Below are 24656 nucleotides of genomic sequence, written 5' to 3'. Positions count from 1 at the left end.
CGTTTGTGTGAGATAGAGAAAATGCAATCCCTTTCCCAGAACTACTTTTAAATATCTGAATGTAGATAACAAAATATAAAAGCTGGTGAAATTTATTCTGAAGAAATAAAGGTTGAATGAAACATGTGATAAGTGAAGTGACGTGACGGTGTCCCATACTACTCCAATGTTATACTGTGCATTATGTATCCTAAAGCAGACACATCTTAGCAAGCTTGATTTCATGTGTCATTTTAGCATGCACGTACATTACTTGTGCGTCTACATGTTGATCTTGCATCTCAAATTTATATCTTAAATACTTTAGTGACATCTCCTTCTCCCTCTTTCCCTCTCCAACTGATCTCCAGTCCCATCTGTTCCCATCCTGACAAATATCGATCCATAGGACTTCAGAGACTTTATGAACTCGTCAGAGTAAATGTGAGCCTGTTCACCCTACGCTTGGACGTGAACGTTGTGTGTGTGTTTCACAGGCTCGGTCTCTCTGAGCGTGCTGCTGGTGTCGTTGGCTGTGACGGTGTGTGGAGTTTGGCTGGTGGCTCTCTGCGGCGTCTGCGGATGGTGTCAACGCAAGCTGGTGAGTTACACACACACCCAACAGTTTATTAGACATGCATTTGATTCTACAATGTGCTGGGATGCTTGCAATGCGTTAACTAAACGTTTGCATGTACGTCTGTGTAACTTAAATGTTTCTGACCGTTCTATAACATGACGGATTTAATATTTTAAGTAAAAATTAATTGAATTCTCAGTTAAGTATCAACTTAGATGTTACTCCTCCAAAGCAAATACGGAAACGGAGGACCGACAGATGAGTGAGTATTTGTATTTTCTATGTGTAGCTTCATATTTAGGGTTTTGTAGTAAAATGTGAAATAGTAATGTGTTCTCCGTGCTGATCAATCCGTGTAAAGGGGGATGGATTCAGACGGTCCTGCGGTTCATTAGACAGATGGAGTTTGTTTGGCTCGTGTTTGTGAGTCAAAGCGAATTGATTCCCGATGCTTGTCATAAATATATGATAGCACAGGGACCCTCTGTGTGTGTGTGTGTGTGTGCATGTGTTTTAGCATGTATAGAGTTTATACATGAGTCTACAGTTTTCAGTTTCGTTATATGTAACAAATACTGAGTTGAACATGCCGGCAGGAATTGTTTAGTTGAGTCAGATATCCTCCACCACAGCTGTGTGTGACCTTTGACCTCAATCCTGCCAGATGATGAGCACATGTGATCATGGTAGGTGTCATGAGGTCTTTGAGCTCATCCATGCCCTCTGAACTTCTGCGAGCATGTGTGTTTTAGTTAGTGAGGATGTGCACATGCATACTAATAAAGCATGCTTACAAGTGTGTGTGTGTGTGTGTGTGTGTGCTTGAGGGAGAGAATTTCTGTGTGTTTACTTACTGTACTCTGGAGACCTTCTTTTATGGATGCCCTCGAATTTAAAAATGATTCAAAAATGGAGCAATATTTATTCGTCTAAATACCAAAAATGCTGCAATTTTTGGTAATGCTTAATCTGTGTCATGAAAAAGTCTTTAATATGATGAGAAAACATCTTAAAAGAATAGTTCACCCAAATATAAAATTTGCTGTTTATCTAGTCACCCTCAGGCCGTCTGATATACAGTAGAAGACTTACTGTTTTTCTTCAGTAGAAGAGTAAAGAAGATTTACCAGTCTATGTCCAGTTTAAATGACTAAATTAACAGCAAATGTTCATTTTTGACTGAACTATCCTAGAACGGGTGGAAGAACTCTTTGACCTCTGCCAGGAACATTAAGAGAAACTGAGCGGTTAGTTGGATAGGTGTTAAAGGAAGACTAATAGTATTGTTTTGCTTTCTATTGCTAATTAAATGTGTCAAAATCAATGTTATTTTAATTCATATTATTTATGCTTTTGTTATTATATTATATGTGCTGTTATAGTTTTTATTATTATTTTGCATTAGCTTTTATATTTCATTTTTCATTTTAAAGGTCCCGTTTTTCACGCTTTTTTGAAGCTTTGGTTGTGATTACAGTGTGCAATATAACATGTGTTCATGTTTTGCGTGTAAAAAAACAGTATTTTTCACACATCTGTATACTGCTCTTTGATAAAAACAGGCTGATGACTTCCTTGTTCTATAAAGTCCCTCCTTTAGAAATACGTGACGAGTTCTGATTGGGCCAGCGGTTCCTGTGTTGTGATTCGACAACAGCTGGGCACGCACTGCCCTCCTGCTAACGTGATTGGACTAGTTTTGAGAAGCAAGTGGGTAAGAACATGTGCTGGAGATGTATTTATAATCACAGGAGCGTTTTTACTGACAAAATGCACATGAAAATCACATTCATTTTTTTGCACAGCCCTAACATCTAGTTAACAAAGCTAAACAGCGTTGCCCTTTGTGTAATAAGTTACAGAAACTGTTAAACACACCAACTTAAATAATAAAATACACGTAACGGTTGTGGTCAATAAACAATGCCTTCTCCAGACAAAGGGGGAAGTGCTCCATCTTTCAAGAATAATCTTTGTGCAAATCCGGCATTAAACTGATTGAGGAAGCTGTCCTCAGCAAAATGTGCTGTACATAGTTTTACATGCAGATAATAATTTTCGGGAACCGAATTAAACATAAATTGTAACCATTAATCTCAAAGTACAGTCCCTGGGAAGCCCAAACAAAGATGATTGGACTCAGAGATGAAAATAACAGCGTTTCAACGACATGTCGAACACAAACACAGCTCTTCCTTCTTCTCCGTCGGAGCGCAACAAGACCACGCCCCCTTTTTGTGAATTCATGTGGGCGGAGGTTAGTCAAAAAACTGTTTTAGTGACGTCATTCCTGCAGGAACTAGAGGGATGTAGTCCAAACGGGACGTTTTTTGTAGGCGAATTCTGTTAAATAAAATATCTCGCTTGGCATTGAACTTTGAGCTTTAACATTTTACAGATATTATTTATACTCTAACAACCACATTACACACTAACTAAAGTTTAAAACATGGGATCACGAAGAACGGGACCTTTAATTTTTAGTACTTTGTGATGTACTTTAGACATTTTATTACTATTTAGTTTAAATTTATTTTCAGTTGTGGTTTTAGTTGTATTTCATTTCCAAGGCAAATTTCCAAGGCAACATTTCTAATTTTTTTTTTTCATTTAATTTCTGCTTTATTTCAATTAACATAATTTATATTTAATAGTTTAAGTTTAGGTAACAACAACAACCCATGAACAAATGGCAAAAAATGCCAGTTGTTTTTGCTATCAACCATGTGTCGATGCCATGCCAAGTCAGTGAAAAGCAATGAAATCAGACCGAGTACACTTTAAGTTATGAATGCAAGGAAAGTAATGAGCACTGATTTACGTTCATGTTCCACAGAAGATAGAAACACATGAGGGTGAGTAAATTATAACAAAGTGTCTTTTTTCGGTGTACTATCCCTTTAAGATCAACTCTGTGTTCCCGACCATCAGTGGTGGACGAAGTACACAAATCAAGTACTTGAGTAAAAGTACAGATACGTATAATAAAATATTACTCCAGTAAAAGTAAAAGTACTCCTTTTTCAATTTTACTCAAGTGAAAGTACAAAAGTACTAAATGTTTTATGTACTTAAGTAAAAAAGTACTGAAAGATAGATGTTTGCAATTTTATATATAGGCTAATTTAATTTTATATTAGCACTTTTTTTTAATAATCCTACTGCTCAAAATACCTGGGATTTTTTCCAAAATAACCACTATATGGAGTGAAGATATATTTTTGTTGTTGATATGGACTACGCTGATGAGAGTAATGTTCACTGTGAAGCTTACACTGTGATGTACCTGAGAGAAAACAGAGATGACCATCTGATTTTCACCAGTAAGAACAAAGTATTTTAAAGTTTGTTGTTTTACAGAACATCATAGTTATATATGACATGATAATAAGGCCTGAAGATTTTAAGGAAAATATAATTATATTTTCATAATGATTTTTTCCTTCTCAAACCTTGTCTGTGGTGTAAAAACACCCCTGTCCAAACTGGGTGCATCTCTTCCCCTCTTTGATAATTACTGTAGTAACCATGTTCTGAACATCACATCCTTTCTTTTCTCCCCAGATGTAATATATATATATATATATATATATATATATATAGGTGGTTGAATAAAAATATTTGGACATTATTTATAAAATTACCTCAAGTTAGCACCAGCAAGCTTGTTAGCTAGACAGTTAGCATCAGCTAACAATATTTACTTATTTTCAGTGCGGTTATGAATAACGTCCTTAATAACAATGGATGAAAAGTTTAGAGCTTTACTGATGATTAAGTCTAGAGTGTGTCCACCTTTGTGTGTGGGTCCATGTACATGCTGAATCGACAGGTAAAAAAAAGCCTCAAGTCCAAATATTCATTTATCACCAATTAACCGTTTGACAAACTTGCTTCGATGTCCAGATCTGAATTTAAAAAAATCTCAAACATGCTCCAATTTCCCGATCAGAATGAACCGAGTCGCGAAAAGGCTCCGAAGAGGCGACCAGAATCAACCGAGTCGCGAACAGGCTCCGAAGTGGCGACCTGAATCAACCGAGTCGCGAACAGGCTCCGAAGTGCCGATCTGAATCAACCGAGTCGCGAACAGGCTCCGAAGTGCCGATCTGAATCAACCGAGTCGCGAACAAGCTCCGAAGTGCCGATCTGAATCAACCGAGTCGCGAACAGGCTCCGAAGTGCCGATCTGAATCAACCGAGTCGCGAACAGGCTCCGAAGTGCCGATCTGAATCAACGGAGTCGCGAACAAGCTCCGAAGTGCCGATCTGAATCAACCGAGTCGCGAACAGGCTCCGAAGTGCCGATCTGAATCAACCGAGTCGCGAACAAGCTCCGAAGTGCCGATCTGAATCAACCGAGTCGCGAACAGGCTCCGAAGTGCCGATCTGAATCAACGGAGTCGCGAACAGACTCCGAAGTGCCGATCTGAAAACTTCGACCAAAGAATGTAAAAAATAACTCCATTTAATATTACGGTTGCGGGGAATTTGGACAAGCATGAGTTATTTTATTTAATCTGTGTTAGTTTAAGGTTATTTTATTTTATTTTTTAACCTAATACACGGAGACACTGATAGATGTGTCTGCTTTGCACTGGAGCATTTCAGTGGGCTTAAATAGTTCTCTCTTTAAAGCGGATTTAGTTCCCAAACAACTGACAATTTTGACCTAAATATGATTTTCAGTTACAATAATTAATCCTAAATTTCGACATTAATAACTTACTTTTAGCAACATAAGACGCACGCACGCTCACAAGATCTCACGGTTCTTACTTCAGGAGACTCGCACTAAACGGTTCATTTGAATCAGTGAGTGGTCGACTCCAGAACAGCTGCAATCGGATCATTCTAATTCGTAAACGAATCGTTTGGTGCGATTCGCGATCCAAGTAAAGTTTATTTTGAAAAGACTCAGTTCATTCATGATGAATCAGACACCGCTTCTGCGTGTCGGAGCACGTGATATATTATAGGGAGTAACGATATGTTTTATGAAATGTAGTGAAGTTAAAAGTACGATCTTATGCTTTGGAATGTAGTGAAGTAAAAGTAAAAGTTACTCAAAATAAAACTACTCCAATAGAGTTCAGATAATTGAAAAATGTACTTAAGTACAGTAACGAAGTAAAGCTACTCCGTTACTGTCCACCACTGCCGACCATTGAAGAGAACAAGCTTGTTTAGAAACGTGAGAGAATGGGTTCATCTGTACTGGATGGATGGGGTTAAAGATCCATGTAAAGGGATCAGGTTGCATCTCATCCACCACACAGGAAGACATGCAGACTTTCAGACAGACGAGTGTAATGAGAGTGAGACATGGATACATCACCCTGTCCTCACTCAAGGACAAACGGGACAACAGTCATTTTTGGTATTAATATTTTCATATTCTGCTGTCTGTAGTTCATCGATCTGTTCTTCGATCTGTTTACACCAGCATGACATTCCCGGAGAAGCATTTTATTACTCAAACGTTGCTCTTTAGAAGCTCAGGAGACGTAGTTATGTCTGATATTTCTGCTAAAAATAGTTTACAAAGTCAATAGTTGACAAACAGTAGGAGAATGGAGGCATAACAGTAATGTGGATAGCATGTTGAGATCATGTTAACTTCATATTGAGAACTTTGACTTTAAGTATTCTATAAAGTTAATAGAATATTTTATGCATTTTAGTCTGTTATAATGATCTCAGTGATTTACATTAAAAGCTATCAGAATTTAATCTTTTTGTGCCATATAAATATCGCCATCTGCACCAATTAGTTTTGCTAATAAAATGAAATAGCGTTTTTAACTCCTTGAGTACGAGCTCCATATTCTCACTATATCATCCTAATATATGAGCCTGATATATAAATGTCTGATATATGGAATATAATATTCCTCAAAAGTTTATATGCATACTTTTTTATTTTTAAAAAGATTTTGTCTAAAGTCTCAATAAACTGTTGTTCAAATTTCAAATCGTTATTTGATATGTCAGGCTTTATTGGGTTAATTGTTTTATATGCTGAACTGCAGTGTCACATAATTATGCAGCAATGGAAAGCATTTGTCTGAGTTTTAACCGTTGCCCAACCTGTGACCTGCTTTTTACTTTATTTACTCTTCCTCAAAAACTCATTAAGAACCTCTAAAGATTTACTAACCAGTACTGGCCGTTTAATTAGTGCATGTGTGTCTTGATTTTTGAGCGCCTGAAGGCTTGAAATCATCAGTAAGAATGTTTTAATTATAAAAAACTACAAACTAATTAGCTATAATTTTAATCATATATATATATATATATATATATATATATATATATATATATATATATATAATTTTCCAGAAACATTTTTTTTTGTAGTTTAATACATTTAGTGAGTTATAATTTAGGCTTCCCAACTTGTTTATTATTTTGTAAAGAAAACAAAATAAAGAAAAAAAAATTATATATATATATATATATATATATATATATATATATATATATACATATATATATATATATATATATATATATATATATATATATATATATATATATAGGTATATGTACTTTAATTTAAGAAATTTAAAATACTTTTTAAAAAATTATAATTTATTTATTTATTTTATTTAGCAATGCATTTTTATATTTAAAATGCATTTAAATATAACAATAATATATAAATATAAATATACCTAGGCTCAAAATACAAAAAAAGGCTCTTCATCAAGTTTTAACCCACATCATGCCATTATATTTTATTTATATAAACTTCAAACTTGTATATTGTTTTGTAAAGAAAAATATATAGCAATGCATTTATATATATTTATATATGTATATATATATTTATTTATTTGTACTTTTCTACAAAATGTTTTATATTTTTTTATATTTTATATTTCTTTTTCATTTATCTAAAATATATTTCAAAAAAATGCAATCACACTGTGAAACAGGGTTATAAAAAAGGAAGCTATTTTACTTTCAACAATAGCTTGTAGGACGAAGCCAACAAATGCAGTGAGCAGCATAGTCATCACATCGGAAATCACCCTTAACAGATAAAAGGATAATACGACAAAGACATCGCTTTCCTCATTGGACAATCAAACTAATGTTTTATTGTGAATATGAGACTGAGCTAAAGAATTAATATTGTATCAGATGCAGGTAATCTCACTCGCTCATTACATCTCTCTCTCATAATACTCTACATAATACAGTGAGCTTTTAAAACAGTGATACAACCAAGTTTTTAATGAAGCAACTCAACATTGTTGCGTTATTAGTTCTTAAGTGACGTTCTCAAATAAGCAACGGATTTATGTATTTACTGTATGTGTGTGTGTGCTGAATACTAATTGGTCAAAAAATGCATTTTTTCATTGAATATTCCTCTCAGAAATATGTCCCATTACTAAAGTAAAATGGCTTGGGAACACGTTATTCAGTATTTTAGTTATTTAGTCAGTTTGTCTCTCTCTCTCTCTGTGAATCAGCTGGACTGTACGCTTCCCCTGCGTCATGAATATGTGTCGTGGGGTCAAGCAGATTGGTATTAAATCCTTAATGAAGTCTGCTGAGACTCAGATTGCAGTGTGTTTGTGTGAAGAGCTGTGATAATTACATCCTGTCTTGGGGTTGGAGAAGACCTCTTGTTCCGTACAATACTTTTTGATATAACAGTCGCTTCTCCCAGCATTATTTCTCTGGTAATGAAGGGAAAAGGCATTTTGAGGAACAACTGCAGATTTTTAAAATTGATTTTATAAAAATAGAATTTTCCTTCAGAATCTGAACTGTGTTCCAATTCGTATACTGTCCACCATGAGTATTGTGCGAGGCTAAAATCATAGGGTCATCTTCTGTTATTGCAGTCAGATGCAGTTGTGTAGCACACACTTCATTTTGCTGTAGAATTTCCACTTCTAATTCATTAATTTAAAAACTAGAGTGCGTAATAACTGGTTCTACGTTACATGGGAATGTAACAAGTCACTTTTTCTAGGTATGATAGTCCTAACTGATCTTGAAAGTAGTGTAGTATGCTGATCATATACTGTATATGCAATACTGTTTTTAAAAATATTGTATGAAACAGTAAGCATTACGTAATAATTATTTTGACTGTTTGATACATATTGTTTCATATATGCACATTCAATCAAAGCAATACACAGATGATACAGTATGTTTGAAATGGAAAGCTAGCCTTGAACACTGCATCTATCTATTTTATGCAAATGCATTATAAAAATGGAATGGAAAGTTTTTATACATTTACATTTATTAATTTGGCAGACACTTTGGCAGAACCTTACAGTTGAGGAATACTACAAATGATGTATCATTAAATCACAATAAACACGAGAAGTGTTCGTTATACAAGGTTTCGGTCATCGTTCAAAATAGTAAAAAGCTAGGACAGGAGGATAATACGTGAACAGAAAATGTTAAGGCTTAGATTTTTTTACATTTATTATTATTATTGAAGGCAGTTAGATGCTCATGGAAGAGATGAGTTTTCAATTGACTCTTGAAGAAAATGTCCTTAAGAGGTTATTAGTTTCTAATATGTACACTTTAAGTACTAATATGAATCTTTAAGGTACCAAAATGCACCCTTTAGGTATAAATACGTACTTTAGAAAAGATACCACCCCAGGGACAGCTGTTGTACCTTTATTTCTGAGAGTGTAGACATGCCAATGTCTTGAACTGGATGCGAGCCACGAATGGAAGCCAGTGTAGAGAGATGTGAAGCGTTGTGACATGGGCTCTCTTGGGCTTATCGAAAACTAGATGTGAATTATATGCAGAATTCTGTTTGCACATGTTAGAAGTCCAGCAGAAACATCGGAATAGTACAACCTAGAAATGACAAGAAGCTGTGTTGCATGCTCTGTTTGGAATGGTCTTATCTTTCTGTTGTATCGTAGTGCGAACCTGCATGATCGTGCTGTTTTTGCAATGTGATCTTTAAAAGTCTGATCATCAAGGATCACCCCAAGATTCGTGGGTGAACTCGATTGGAGTATCATTGATTGGCCGTGTTGGATGGTAAACTGGTGCTGTACTGATGAGGTGGCTGGGACGATAAGAGGTTCTGTCTTTGACCGGTTGAGCTGCAGGTCAATAAATAGGTAAACAGAGAAGAGGAGGGGTCCAAGAACTGAGCCCTGAGGAACCCCAGTGACCGGCTGATGTGATTTGGATACCTCTCCTCCCCAAGCCACCTTGAAGGACCTACCTGTGAGGTAAGACTCAAACCAGTGGAGTACAGTTCCAGTGATGCCCAGTGATGGACAGAAGGATTTGATGATTAACAGTGTCAAATGCAGCATATAGATCTGGGAGAATGAGAACTGAAGATTTGTACTCAGCTCTTGCAGTCCATAGCGCTTCAGTGGATATGTTTGCATGCAACCAAATAATCTGTTTGTAATCGGATTGACGGCTCAATCTTCATGTAAACACCTTAATCGATCTGAATAAAATTGAGATCGAATGGAAGGGGGTGGTTTATTCCTCTTCTAATACGACTGAGAGTGAACGCAAACACTCCATCAGATTGAACCACGGAAAAAAACTGCACATGTGCAACAGTGCCCATAAATTGATAAATATTAATGCACATCAACCCGATCACTTTATTTAGCGTTCATGTAAACACTAAAATCAGATTCATCAATCGCAATGAATTCAGCCCCATTGAACAAAAAATTGTGCATATAATTTTAGCCAGTGACTGACAGCAAGGTTAAATGGCCACTTTTATATCCAGACTGGTTATTGTCCAGCTGTTTGTTCTGTGAGAGGAAGGAAGACACTTGGCTGAAAACAATGCATTCAAGTGAATTTGTTATGAAACAACAATTAAAATATTATATTTAGTGAAATAATAAGTGAAAGATAATATTTTTATATTTAGCATATATATATATTTTTTTTTTCTAAAATACCGTTAACTGTAAAATTGACATTATAATGATGCAAAAATGGTCAGTTTGTGTCACTTCTGGTTGATTGGTAACATTGGGAGTCTGACATCAGGCGTTAGGATACTATATTCCACTCTGCTTGTATTGTGCACCATTTTTGACAAATTTACTGTATTTTGTAACATATCCATACAGTGTAGAACACACTGCATACTCCACTTAAACAGTGTGTATTATCTGACACCCAATGAGCCCTGAGCTCTGCCTCTCTCTCCTCTGATTGGTTCTTTGCGATTGATTGAACTAGCTACTGTTCAATCAATCACTTCTTCCAGCAGTTGATGATCAATTGTGTGTATGAAGTCAGCTGAGTGTGAGTGTGTTGCTGGATGATTGCTATTGAGTCATTTATGTGCTATTAGTTTGACTGAAGTTGACATCAACACAAGCAAACGTCTCTCTCTCTCTCTCTCTCTCTCTCTCTCTCTCTCTCTCGCTTTAATCAAATGAAGTACATTAGAGCTCTATTTAAAACAACATTACATTATTATTAGTTAGGAATGTTCAGTAAACTTTGGCTTAACGTTATGTAAATATTGTGTAAATCTTAGAACAGTTTAATTTTCTTACAATTATGTTAATAAACTGTTCATATGGTGTCCTAACTTTAAGCTGAGCATGAATATTGCATGTTTTATTAAGCTAACACACACACATAAACAAACACGCACATGTGTGCATCTCATTATGTTAATTCAGCATGAGGCTCGTAACTAGATGTATTTGCACTTTAAATGTAGTTTCTGAACTCACAGGTGATTAACTGTAAATCTCTGTGCTGATCTCAGATCTATATAGATAAGCAATTTCTTTTTAGTATCTAATAATTTTTTTATATTTAATTTCATAATTTTTTATAATTTCGTAATTGATTCCTTATAAAATATTTGTTTTTAAAGTTATTTAAATATATTATTTTGAAATTTTTATGAAGTAATTTTATTTTTATTTTTATTTTTTCAGAAACTTAATATTTTGTTTGTATTATTTTTATTATTCAATCATTGTTATATTATTTGTAATAATTTATTTCACAGTTTATTTTATTAATTTCTTTCATACAATATTTTTTACATTTTTATTTTATTTTATTCTGCTGTATGTAATTGTTTTATTTTTATTTATTTAACATTTTATTTTTAAGTAATATTTATATATTTTATACATATTTTATGCATATTTTTATATAGATTTTAAATAATACATTTTTACTTCGTTATCTATAATTATTTTATTTAGTTTTTTCCTTAAAATGTATAGATTTTATATAGTTTTTTCTGTTTTATTTTATTTTATAATGTATTTATACATTTTATATCATTATATACATTTGTACACATCTGGGAACTTATTTATTTTTGGTCACCGATTTTATTTTTTGGGTATCTATATTAATGGTTTGGCAACGCTGTGTACTGTCACTCCAATAAAGTACAATAATACTATAAAGTTAAAATGCACGTTTGAAGCCCAAGTCGGAGAGAGATGAATAAAGTTAGAGGAGAAACAGAACAGTTGAGAAGAAACTGAGAATATATGAAGATACATGACAGCTCTGTCCTCTTGAGCATCCAGAGACAGACTGAGAGAGAGAGAGAGAGAGAGAGAGAGAACTGTGTTTGTGTCTGTTGGACTGAAGCTCTTTCTGAGGTCTTTGCCTGCAGTCATGTGTGTGTAGCAGCATTTGCATGTGTATCTTTGCTCAGAGCTAGTCATGCTACTGAATGCACATTTGACACACACACACACACACACACACACACACACACACACACACACACACTCAGACCCGCGGGGATCGCTGTCACTCATTCCCCCTCCGAGCTTCACAGTTGGCGATCTGTCGCTTCCTCCACTCGTCTCAATCATCAGCGGCGTCCTCTCCTCCCTCTCTCTCAGACCCCTCCTCCTCCCACACTCTTCCTCTCTCTCGCTCCGTTTAGTTTCGCTCTCATCTCTCTCTCTCTGTGAAAATGTCATGATACAGTTGATGACAGATGAGTTTCCAGCTTCTTCTTCTTTGTCAAAAACTGCTACTACTTACCTAGAAACTGCAACCTGTAAGTACCCAGTGTGTGTGTGTGTGTGTGTGTGTGTGCATGTGTGTGAGTATTTTCAATCTCAGATATTTACAAATCACACACTATTCCCAGCGGAACATGTCGTGTGTTGAAAGTTGCGTTTGCATGCATGAACAAATGCAAGCTTGGCTGCGTATCGGGACATGCTTTTTGCAAGTATTTTTTCTTGTTTTGAGCATTAATTGCTTATAACTATTATTATTTGTTTTTGCAATATATAAGGAGCGTGTATGAATTTGAATATTAATTCAGTCTTTGAGGGTGTTGTCATACATGTTTAGGGTTTTTTGATTGCTTGCTATGCTAAACATCATGTTCTTCAGCTGTATTTTTGTCTCGTTTTGTATATTTTAAAGCATATTTACTTGAAACTCAATTGAATAAGATATTAAGAGATTTCAGAGAAGTGTACGTATTTGTAAAAATATTTTGTTAGTATTAAAAAAAATTTTTTTTGTATTATTGCATTTATATTTCAGAGAAATATATGCATTTTACATTATTTTTTTATATATATATATAATTAAAACATTATTATTTTAATATATATTCTTCAGCTGTATTTTATATTGTTTTGCATTTTTTAAAAGCATATTTACTTGAAGCTCAGTTGCGTAAGATATTAACATATTTCATATTATTTTTTTTATTTATTTTTTATTATTTTTGTATTTTTAAATATATTTTTTTAATATCATTAAATTTAAATTTTAGAGAAATGTATGCATCTTAAATTGTTATTTATATATATATATATATATATTTTTTATTACTTTCAGTACCTGCAAATATTTATAACCATCATATATAAGCATTATTTTAATTTAACTGTATTTCTTATTTGCAGTATATAAGCAACATGCATGTGTTTGAATATATAATCAGTCTTTGAGGGCATCTCAAAACTCATGTCGTACATGTTTAGTCTTTTATGTCTTATCTTGTATTTCTGTGTCGCTCTTACATGCTGCCTAAAGGCCCATTTTTAATTAGCGTATTGATTTTAGTGTGCTTTAAATTGCTAATTAGTATTTTGCTTCAAGGTGAATCACAGAGTATTATCTTTATAGAGAAGTAGCATGGTTTTACCATGTTCTTTGGACACTGATGGTAAACCTACTGTGTTTTGAATACCACATCAGTTTATTATAAAGCTGAAAGTGAGGCATGACAGATAGAGACATGCTACATATAACCCATAACATGAGCGTATACATGTCTGTATTTGCACGTGTGCTCAGTCTTTGAGAGCATGTCGTGGTTCACGCTTCACGGCTCATTACGTGTTTGTAAGTGGCTCTGAACATGTCCGTGCATGTCCTGGATGTGTCTTTTAATTGGTTTATTGATCCATGTGCTCTAAGTTGAGTGTTGGATTGTGTTTGAAGGTGAACTTGTGTTACTGTGGTGTGGAGATAATTGATAGCATGGTGCTTTTGGCTACAGCTTTTACTGTGTGCTTTATCATGGGATTCTCTGAAGATCCATGGACTGCAATGGAAAATAAAACGCTGGAACGAGAAGCTCGAGTTTTTATTTGGTGTGTTGGTCTGGTGCATATACATATTTTTTTTATATTATTTTATAATGTTTCATTTTTATTAAATTATAAAAAATAAAAAAAATATATCGTTAAAAATCACAGTCATTGCTTCTCTCAAAAATTAACCAAATGTTTGATTCTCATGGTCGTAAGACAGGGCTTCCATTCATTTTTTTATGAGCATCCAGTCTTCTACTCCTCATATATTCTCTAGGGTTAGTCAGTAGTAATTATAATGTGTGTGTGTGTGTGTGTGTCGCTGCTGTCCCCTCCGGCTGGCTGACTCATGTGTGTGTAGTTGTGTGTGCTGTGCACATCTGGGTGATTCTTCGACTGTCCTTTTATGTTTAAATCAGTGTATCAGACTGAGACGGAGATGTTTGGAAGATGACCAGCTTTTCATTACCGTTAGCTTTACATACGATGGTCAGGATGATTGCTCAGGACTAACTCAAGATGCTCAAAGATGGTTAGAGTTGGGACACCAGCTTGGATCAGCAAGAAGACGGCTTTAAAGTCAACATGAAGAGGAGCAAGATGTGTAAATATTAAACAACATATAAAAAAGATCACATATAAATTATTTTATTATAAAAACCAAGTAAATAATAATGAAAATAATAGTAATAAAATAAATGCTATAAAATATATTTATTAAATAATTTGTATTATTTTTATTATATATGAAATTGTTTTATTATTATTATTATTATTATTATTATTATTATTATTATTATTATTATATAAAAAGTAGTATTCAATAAAAAAAAAAAAAAAATTAAATAAGTATTATTTTCACCAAGGCTGTATTTGTTTGATCAAATATAAAAAGACTGAATAAAAAAAAAAAATTATTATAATATTTTTTGTGGAAACTGTAATTCATTTTTTATTCTGGATTCTTTAATGCACAGAAAATTTCTTTCTCAACATTATACATATATTTACTGCCAATTTCAATCAATTTAATACTTCCTTGCTGAAGAATAAGAAAAGTATTAATTTCTTTAAAATATTCAGTAACGAATATTAAAAAAACTGAATTGGCTTTGATTTTGTAGATTATGGATTTTGACAAAAAAAAAAAGTTTCGATTATGTAAAAATTTATTTAAATTGTTATTATTAAAACAAAGTACAATTATGAAATGTTCATATATATATATATATATTTTTTTTATTTTAATTAGAATTTCTACCATATATATATATATATATATATATATATATATATATATATTTTTTTTTTTTTACAAAAATTAAATATGTCAGATATAAATTATTATTGAAACAAAGCAAGATAATGAAACTACTATAAAAATATTTCAAATAATAATGAACTGGTACACATTTTATAGTTCACTGATGTGAAACAATATTCAGTGAGGTACGGTGTAGGATGGGACTTTTATTTGTTTGTTTGTTGCATCCAGAAAAAGACCAAAAGCTGAGTGAATTCAGAGTTTGTCCTTGCTCAGGGAGTTTCCTGTAGCCTCTCAGCCCTCGACCAATCACTGACCACGATTAGGCAGCGTGTCAAGCTCCTGTCCCTTCGCTGCACGCTCCTCTCGGCCAGCGCTAATGATACCCCTGACCTCTGACCCCATGATCTGCCCCGTGCCTCCGGCAGAACAAGCCGAACTAGAGCCAGAACCGCAGTCATCTCCTCAGACGACGGCCGACGGGAGCGCGGGGACGAGATGGGATGAGACAGCGAGCGCTGCTGCGGGACACATCTCGCTTTGAGGAGTTTTAACTTCGCCAAACCTGACACCACGTTAACCGCGCAGATGGGACGAGAGGAAAATGAGGGACTGTACCTGTGTTTATTTTTCAGAGCAGATCTTGTTCTCATTTCTTTGTGGTTTTGAGACTTTTAGATACGCTGATGTGATGCTCCTAAAATACTTTCGTAATTGTGTTGCATCACTATAATAGCTGTACTGCTTCTATGTCAAAAAAATTATCACGGTAAAAATCTTAATATCATTCGATATCGATAATTATCACGATATATTTCACTTTTTTTTTTTTTTACGTTTAAAGGCAGAATTTTGCTCCTAAGTGAAAGTTGTAGAAGCCAGAGTAAATTATTCAGACTGTTTTGAGTTTTATTAATTTTAACCATTGGTTTTCCGTCGTAGCATACATTAAAGTCATGAGATTCAGAGTTAAAACTAGAGCCCGACCGATATGGATTTTTGGGGGCCGATGCCGATGCCGATATTAACTTGAAAAGAGCCGATTTATAAGCCGATATTTTGATTTTGAAAATAAACTGGATATTAGACCCATTTCCTATAAGCTGCACTTACATAACATTCAATGGCAAAATATCTGCCTGTTCTATGTATGTGGGCTGTATAAACCATTTTCCAGAAGGGATTTATGTAAAAAAAAAAGCCTTAGATTACGGTCTCAATCACTAAACAATTGCACATCAAAAGTATATATTTTTTAACAATCAAAAAACAGTCTGATTTTAAACATTTAACACTTTTACTTTCTTCCAGTTGAAGCTGATTTTAACAGTCTGTGTGTGTACTGTAAATAAATTATAATACTAAAGTTAAAGTTAAAGTATTTGCAGAAGTAGTCCCACACTTTTGCTGCTACATCATTCACCTTTTTCAGCCATCTGTAGGGCAGAAAGAGAGACATAGAAAGAATAAGCATGTGTATTAATAATATCACCATGTATCATTACTCATGTCATCATTAGAATTATAATAATAATAAACAGGGATCTCCTACATAGGCAAAAATGAGAAATATATATATATTTTTTTATTTGTCAAGCAATAGGTATTAACCTCCTTATATTTAACAATATTATTTCAACATTTTCCTGTTATGTCTGTAAAGCTGCTTTGAAACAATATGTAAGAAAAAAAAAGAAAAGAAAAAAGCGCTTGTTCAGCTCACATTTATTTACATGTCCCCTCTGATTTAATCATTTCTGACGCACCTACTGTAGTTACTGTAACTACACTATATTTGCTCTCACAGACACATTCACAACGGACCCGTATATCTTCTCCTCTTCTCTTTGTGCAGTCTGAATCAAAATGGTTAACGTTAGTGCCATGAACACACCGCTGTCAATTTTGAGAAGAACCACCTTCAAACAAGTTAATAGCAAGCATTTAAGGGGCCTGCTAAAAAGGAAGCTATATTAGCGTTAGAGTAACGTAACCAGCCTGAATTCACCAAATTGTTCCCTGGGCCTGAGGGTAGCCTCTTCTTCCTTGCTTCTCTCTTAATTCTCATCAGCAGGACTAGCGCTATCGCTCGCTTCTTACAACGGGACAGATACATGTTTGCTGCTGACCGAAAAGAGGAACAACAGACTATGAAAGAGCTCCCGCTAAAAGTTTTTAAAACTCCGCCTACGCCATAGCGCAACGCAGCGCAAATCGCGTTATATCTGAAGGGGAACGCTAAACCCAGCGGCCAAGCGCTGTGCATACCGCGTCCTGTGTGAAAGGCCCATTACGCGGTCATTATGTGGGAAACACACCGCAATAGAATAAGCACTAAACGCTAACTTTATAGTTCGACCTCTTATTAACGTTCGCGCTCTTCCACTGATAAACATGGTATTAGCTTTGTGGCTAATCTAATATAGCAATGCATTAGCGGCTGTGTGATGTTACAGAATATTTAGAAGTGATAATGATAGGACCGTTAACTAGAACTACCACACCGTTTTTATATACAGTGTATGAACTAAATCTACAATCATTTCACATGACGAACGACAGACTCACCTGGGTGGCTTGGCTGATCGCTTTCTTCTTTGTGGATTTCTGGCGCTGTTGCAACTCTGGAGCTGCAGACCGCCCTCTGGTGGGCAAACTATGCAACACTCATAACATGAGTGAAGAATATGAGACTGTTTCTCATGTTTCATCGGCCGTTATAAACGCCGATGCCGATTTAAATGCAATTAGCTCATATCGGCCGATAATATCGGCCGGCCGATATATCGGTCGGGCTCTAGTTAAAACCACACATATTGCAGAGTAAAAATGTGGTTTCTAAATACATTTAGTATAAATGCACAAATGCAGATGATGTTGAGATGATGAGGTGAATATATATGAGGACAGACTAAACTATGTCTTTAAGTCTCATACAATAATAATGCATATGCATTGCAAAGAGAGAAATGCAGAAGCCTCTCGGCATTATATGAATCTCACCCCCATACTTTGGTAATAACTCTCAAACTCCTCTGCTATTCATATTATCTCAGAGACCATCAGATACAAAGATACACATTAATAAAGAAAGAAAACTCCTTTTGAAATCTGAATGCCGCAAAACATGTCTTTTTCTTAATCAAACCTGGTGAGAACCAGTTTAAGATGAACCAGGAAAGAGTAGAGAAGCTGAAATCAAATAAAACTAAAAAATTAAATAGATACAATATTTTATATGTAATTATTATATTTTATTATGTATGTACAAATAGACAAATATATATATATATATATATATATATATATATATATATATATATATATATATATATATATATATATATATATATAATAAAATAATAAAAATAATAAAATAAATAATAAATAATAAAAATGTGAAATGCTGTCATAGGAACTAAACTAAATTAATTATTAAAATGCAAAATATATATATAAATATATAAAATATAAAATGACAATATATATATATATATATAAATGACAAATGCACATAACAAAATTACCAAGATAAAATAAAATAAATAATAAATAATAGTTAAAATAAAATTCTAAATATCAATAAATAGTATAATAATTTATTAAAACAATTTAAATTCCCCGTTTGAATACTTTATGGGTTATTTTTCAGTTGCAAGTAACTAAAGTAAGACAAAACTGTATCTACTTTACTGTATTTATAAAACAGTATGGAGGAATCAGTAGAAGGTACATTTTCAGATATATTTTTTTAAATGTATGAATGTATTTATTTTTCAAATTAAAACACATTAAATGCACTTGATTTGTTTTTCTGTTCGCTCTTCTTTTTGCAACTGTTTTTAATCATCACATATACACGGTAAAGTCATGTTATCTGTTGGTTGTGCTTGAGAATAAATATAAGAAGCTGTTACCATGTGGCATTCACAAAGAAATAACATGCATCATGCAAAAGTTGACGACATAACTTCTGTAACTCATAACATTAAACCTGAATGTGGGCTGTGTCTCAAACCTCGTGTAACGTGTGGTTTATAGAGCAGAGAGGCGGACAGCACTGACGTCTATGAAGGGTTTCCACATCTCCACCTACTCCTCTGAAGACACTCTCTGTCATTCTGTCTCTCCCACATGCTCCCGAAAGCTAAATTGGCTATTTCCATCTAAATATGAGGCTTGTGTGTGAAGACTTAGGACCGACCATGTGATTTGAGCAATCAGACGAAGCATCAGGGAGGAGAGCGGGAACAGAAGTTGGAGGCGGAGCTTGTGATCAATTAGGAGACTGGGAATGAACTTCCTTTATCCTTCTCTCTGTCTTTCAGGGGAAGAGGAATAAACCAGGAGTGGAGTCCGTCAGTTCTCCCGATTCAGGAAGAGGAAGAGGAGAGAAAAAAGCCATCAAGTAGGTGCAGGGACATTTGTTTCGTTTTTGTTAATCGGTCCATCAGAGTAAGCAAGAAAGTCTCGAAAATGTGTTTAAAATTAACCATTGTTTTAATTCATTTAGATGCTAATGTGCCTTACCTAGATGCATATGATGTAAAAAGTGTTATTAAGAAATAAAATGTGATATTTTTTGCATTGCATTGCTGTGTTTGCGGGACGGTTATTCTCAGGGACGAATGCGCTGGTAAAAGTTGGTGTGATGTCGCGCATGTGTTGTGTGCTAATGATTACTTTGGATTTGAAGCTTGCAGGTGCTTCTGGAAAAGGTATTTCTTCACTGAAAATGGCTTTTTTTTTAAAGCTGTTGTTGAAATTATAACTTGATGAGATCTTTTCTCCAATATCAGGTTCCTCTGAGCCTTCATGTTTCTCTCCACCCTTGATTTCTTTTCTTTTTTTGAGCCAAACTTGAACCCAAAAAGAGCATCTAATGTTGGTTTTATGATGTTTAATAATGTATTTTTGTTCAAGTGTGATGATCTCTCTCTTTCTCTCCTGATTTTGATCAGTCTGATGAATGCACAGTATAATCTAGCTGCTTTATGGATGCATTCGCTCTGTTTTTATTTCCCTTTTTGCTCGTAACACTGTCTGTGCACCGTGGCGTATTCCCCTCCTCTTCCTTTTTTAACCACTTCTTGTCCCGGATAAGGAGACGCCCGGAGACCGTCTGTGTGTAGACTGATGGAGGAAAGATGGCTGATGCTCTACTGACATGTATGTGTGTCTCTTCAGTGATTTAGACAGAGACTTTTGGAATAACAATGACAGCAGTTCAGTACAGCAGCGCTGGAGCTCATACCCGCCCAAGGAGTTTGTACTAAACATTTCTCCCTATGCCCCTTACGGAGATCCACGCCTCACACTCAAGTGAGTAAGAGTAAGAGACACCGCTCACAGCAAACCCTTTAGCGGTCACACCCTCCATCTGTGTTTCCAGACCTTTAACTAGTCAAGAGCCGCCCACTTAGACAGGAAACCACTGTCTGACTGACATATAAAGGGAGCAAGCATTGTTTGCTTTGTTTTTTACGTGCCGTTTATCTGCAAAAGCCGGAATAGGTTTTCCTAAAAATGCTTCATATCTATAACATGAGCATTGCATTTTAGTTTTGTTTACAGAAATGAATGAGAAGCAAATTAAAAACTATACATCTTTTTTTTTTTTTTTTTTGCTGATGCAGAGAAATAACTTTCATCCGTTTGCATCTAATTATGTTTTGGTGTGCAGTGAGTTATAGATAAATATACTTATTTTTATATGAATTATAAAGCATTAATTAGATAAAATAATATATTTATAGATATTTAAATATTTTATCTTTCCTTAAATCAAATTATATTTTAAGCTATAATATATTAAAATGTATTATTTATTATATTTATTAAACGTAAACATATTTATTTATTATATATATATTTTATTTATAATAAATATATATATATACATACAGATTAAGCTATTACAGTATGTATTAAAACGTTGAATTTATTTTTACTTTTTTTAATATATTTTCCATTTTCATTTTAGTTCGTTATGTGCTATTGTCACTTGATACATTTTTATTTCTATTTAGTTAGTGATTTTAGTACTTAATTTTGTTTTATATTTCATATGTTTTATTTATTTATTATAATTTCCTTCACATATTAATTTGGATATTGTTTAAGTTAAGTATTTATATTTAATTTTTATTTCAGCTTTATCTCAGTTAACATAAATGATTTTTAATTGTTTGAATGGTATCGGCTCCCCTAGTGACACCAAGCGGAATTACAATCAGTTGATTTATTTGTGCGGCGTCGCTCGTATTGCGGAAATTGCACATTTCATGTTTCAGCTCGCAATATGAATGAAAGTCATTATGCAGATTTTATTCTTTAATGCCAAATTGACATAAGGGACATTATTAATGTATTATTAATGCACGGTTATAGCCAGATATATAAATTCCACACCAGATGTGATATTCTTCTTCAAATCCATTTAGTTTTACCAAAAGTGCAAAAATTGGACATTACAGATCCCTCACTCCCCAAAGCCCTGCTTTCTCTTCTTATCTTATTCCCTTAACCCTTTCATCCCCCCCCCCCCCCTTCAGGTGTCCAGCAAACAGCAACAATAACAGTAAACAAACAAACAAACCCTGCATCAGTAGTGTGTATCCCTGCTTGCCGTCGAGGGTTGACCGTTACAGTTTCACCTTGTTTTGACACACTGTTGTTTTGGCTCTGTGCTCTCTGCCTCTCACCTTCCTCGGGCTCAATGTGTCCCTCTCACCTTCCTGATTCTTCAGCGGTAAACCCTCGCCGGCCTAATCCAGACAGGTTTCGCCCACCGCTTCCCATAAAGAGCGAAAGGGTTTAAACACGCTTGTCCATCAAAGCATCCAGCAGCAGATGCACAGAGGGGGTCAGATGGGGCGGCCCGTCCAGAAAATGAAAAATGAAATTAACATGTTAGCTGCGGAGGCTCAGGTGATTCTATTTTCCCGGCTCTCGACCGGTGAGCACCTGCTGGATTTAACGGTGTGGGGTGTTTGCAGACCGCTGCACTGAAGCTCTGCTATATGAGGACACAGATTGAAACAAAACCCACCTGGAACAGACAATTTGTAGCATTTAATCTTGATTTATCCTTTAGAGCCTCTTTATGTCTATACATTAAAACAGTTCATATATCAATTATATTGTGAGCCTTTTTGTAACAATAACTTAGATGATTGTATTTCTGGATGCACAATATATTTTGGCTAATATTAGAGATTTAAAAAAATATATTTTTTTATTATAAATTAAAATTTCAATATTTATTATTAGCTGCTTTTGTATATTTAATCGTGCAAACTAATTTCACCTTTTTTACTTTGTCTTCATTGTCTAACATTATTAATTATACTAATAATTTAGTAATTAAAATCTAATCTCTAGCAAATCTTAAAATTAATAACCATTTTTCCTACTGTACATAATAATGTTGCGATGCATACATTTACTTGTAGCATTTAAAACAGTCGATTATAATTATACAACTTAATATAGGGCCATAACATGAAAATAAATATTGTGATATCGTTATCTGCCGAAAGGTGCATCCCTGGTAAATATTAAAATTATTGTTGTTATTATTGCTACCATCATCATCTTTGTTAGTTGTTGTCCATAACATAAAAATAATTATTGGTTTATTGGTATCAGATAAAAAACATTATTTTTATATTTATATATATATATATATATATACTATTATTATTATTATTATTATTATTATTATTATTATTATTATTATTATTATTAAATATTACTATATATGTGTTTTTATTTTAAGTGTGAAATCAGATCCCTCACCTTGGTTTTGTGGCAATCTGCGCCTCCCAGCTTTGTCACTTAAAGCTCTCTTTTCTGTCCTTCTGTGGTTTTTGTTGGTGTTGATGTTGCATTGTGTGTGTTTGAGCAGTGCAGGAGTGTTATAGATCTCTTAATAACTGCATGATGACTTTCACCAGGTTTACAAAACCGGTCACCTTGATTATAAATATCGATGGCAGAAGCAACCCTTGTCGAATTAGTGGCAGAAGCTGCTTTAGATGTTTCAAATGTTCTACACACTAAGAAAACAATTTGTTCTTAGTTTCTTCTATGGCTTTTTATTTTCAAACATGCTTTTGGAGCTGATATTTTTAAGAGTGTATAGTGGGAAAACTTTATTTAGATGCTTAAAATGTAAAAAAAAAAAAAAAGGTTCTTCTCCACTCTTAAAAATAAAGATTCCAAAAGTGTTTGTATTCCACAGAAAAAAAGATTCCATGTTCCATGGATGTTAAAGGCGCTTCACGGAACCTTCGATGCCCATAAAGAATTCTTAAATATAAAGGTTCTTTATTGGCTTCTATGGTTTCATGCAGAACCTTTAACATCTGTCCAACCATTCCATTGCACAAAGGTACTTCAGATTATTAAATAATTAATAAAAATGGTTCTTTTAAGGACTGTTCACTTAAATGTGAAATGATGTGAAATTGAGAAATGATAAAACTAGTCTCTGTTGCGCCCCCTAGAGGAGAATCTGCACTTGGTGAATCCCAGGGTGACTTGTGTTAGCAGGTAGTCGTGTAGTTCGCTGTGAGGTCACACATGCAACACTCTCATGGGAGAAATGATAATTATCCAAACCTGTAACCATTTCTTCTCTCCCAATGTTTGTCTTTTTCCTTTTCTCTCGTTCCTTCCGGCTCTCTTTCTGGCGGCTCCCTCAGTGGGACGGTGCCCAGGGGCCAGAAAGGGGCCATGGGGGGTGGATTGGGGGACGGAGGGGGGCCGTCACGCAGCGACAGCGTGAGGAGCATGATGACGGGAGGTATTAAAGCCGGCAGATGGCAGACGGTACAAAGCCGCCTGCATTCAGGAGACTTCAAGAACGGCAAGTGAGTCGAGCCCACAGGGGACGAGAAAGAGAGATGTGTGTGTGTGTGTGTGTGTGAGATGTTTAAGAAAGTAAAAAATGCCTTTGTGTGGGTCTGCGCTGTGCTGAGATTTCAGGCCGCCCTGCAGTCTAATAATAGCAGGATCCGTACGTCTGACTCACACACACTTAGAAACACTCACGAAGCGGCGATAGCTCATTTCAGTCCATTATAAAACACAGCAGCCACAGCAATGACTCAAAAGCCGGCATAACTGGTGATATCATGCACCTGATTCAGTCTGCAAATACGATATGAGATGGATAATAAATATAATCTGAAAGCCGAAGGCTCTTGTATCGGCCTAAAGGGGGTTATTTTGCGATAAAGACCGGCTGATTGAACAATCTGGCGTATTATACGGCAAACAA

General features: G+C 34.6%; 1 protein-coding gene across 1 annotated transcript in view; it reads left to right on the top strand.

Moving 5' to 3' along the window:
- LOC113101951 (synaptotagmin-7-like) overlaps positions 1-24656 on the top strand; it is a 110344-nt gene that overhangs the window by 45194 nt on the left and 40494 nt on the right. Inside the window, exons 2-5 of the mRNA XM_026265709.1 lie at positions 477-580; positions 19699-19778; positions 20558-20692; positions 24079-24246. Of these exons, the coding sequence (XP_026121494.1) occupies positions 477-580; positions 19699-19778; positions 20558-20692; positions 24079-24246 (487 nt within the window). The remainder of the gene's footprint in view (positions 1-476; positions 581-19698; positions 19779-20557; positions 20693-24078; positions 24247-24656) is intronic.

Source organism: Carassius auratus, unplaced genomic scaffold, assembly GCF_003368295.1.
Source record: "Carassius auratus strain Wakin unplaced genomic scaffold, ASM336829v1 scaf_tig00217666, whole genome shotgun sequence".
Lineage (NCBI taxonomy): Eukaryota > Metazoa > Chordata > Actinopteri > Cypriniformes > Cyprinidae > Carassius > Carassius auratus.
The sequence above is the reverse complement of the archived record's forward strand: the minus strand, read 5'-3'. Positions and strand labels throughout refer to the sequence as shown.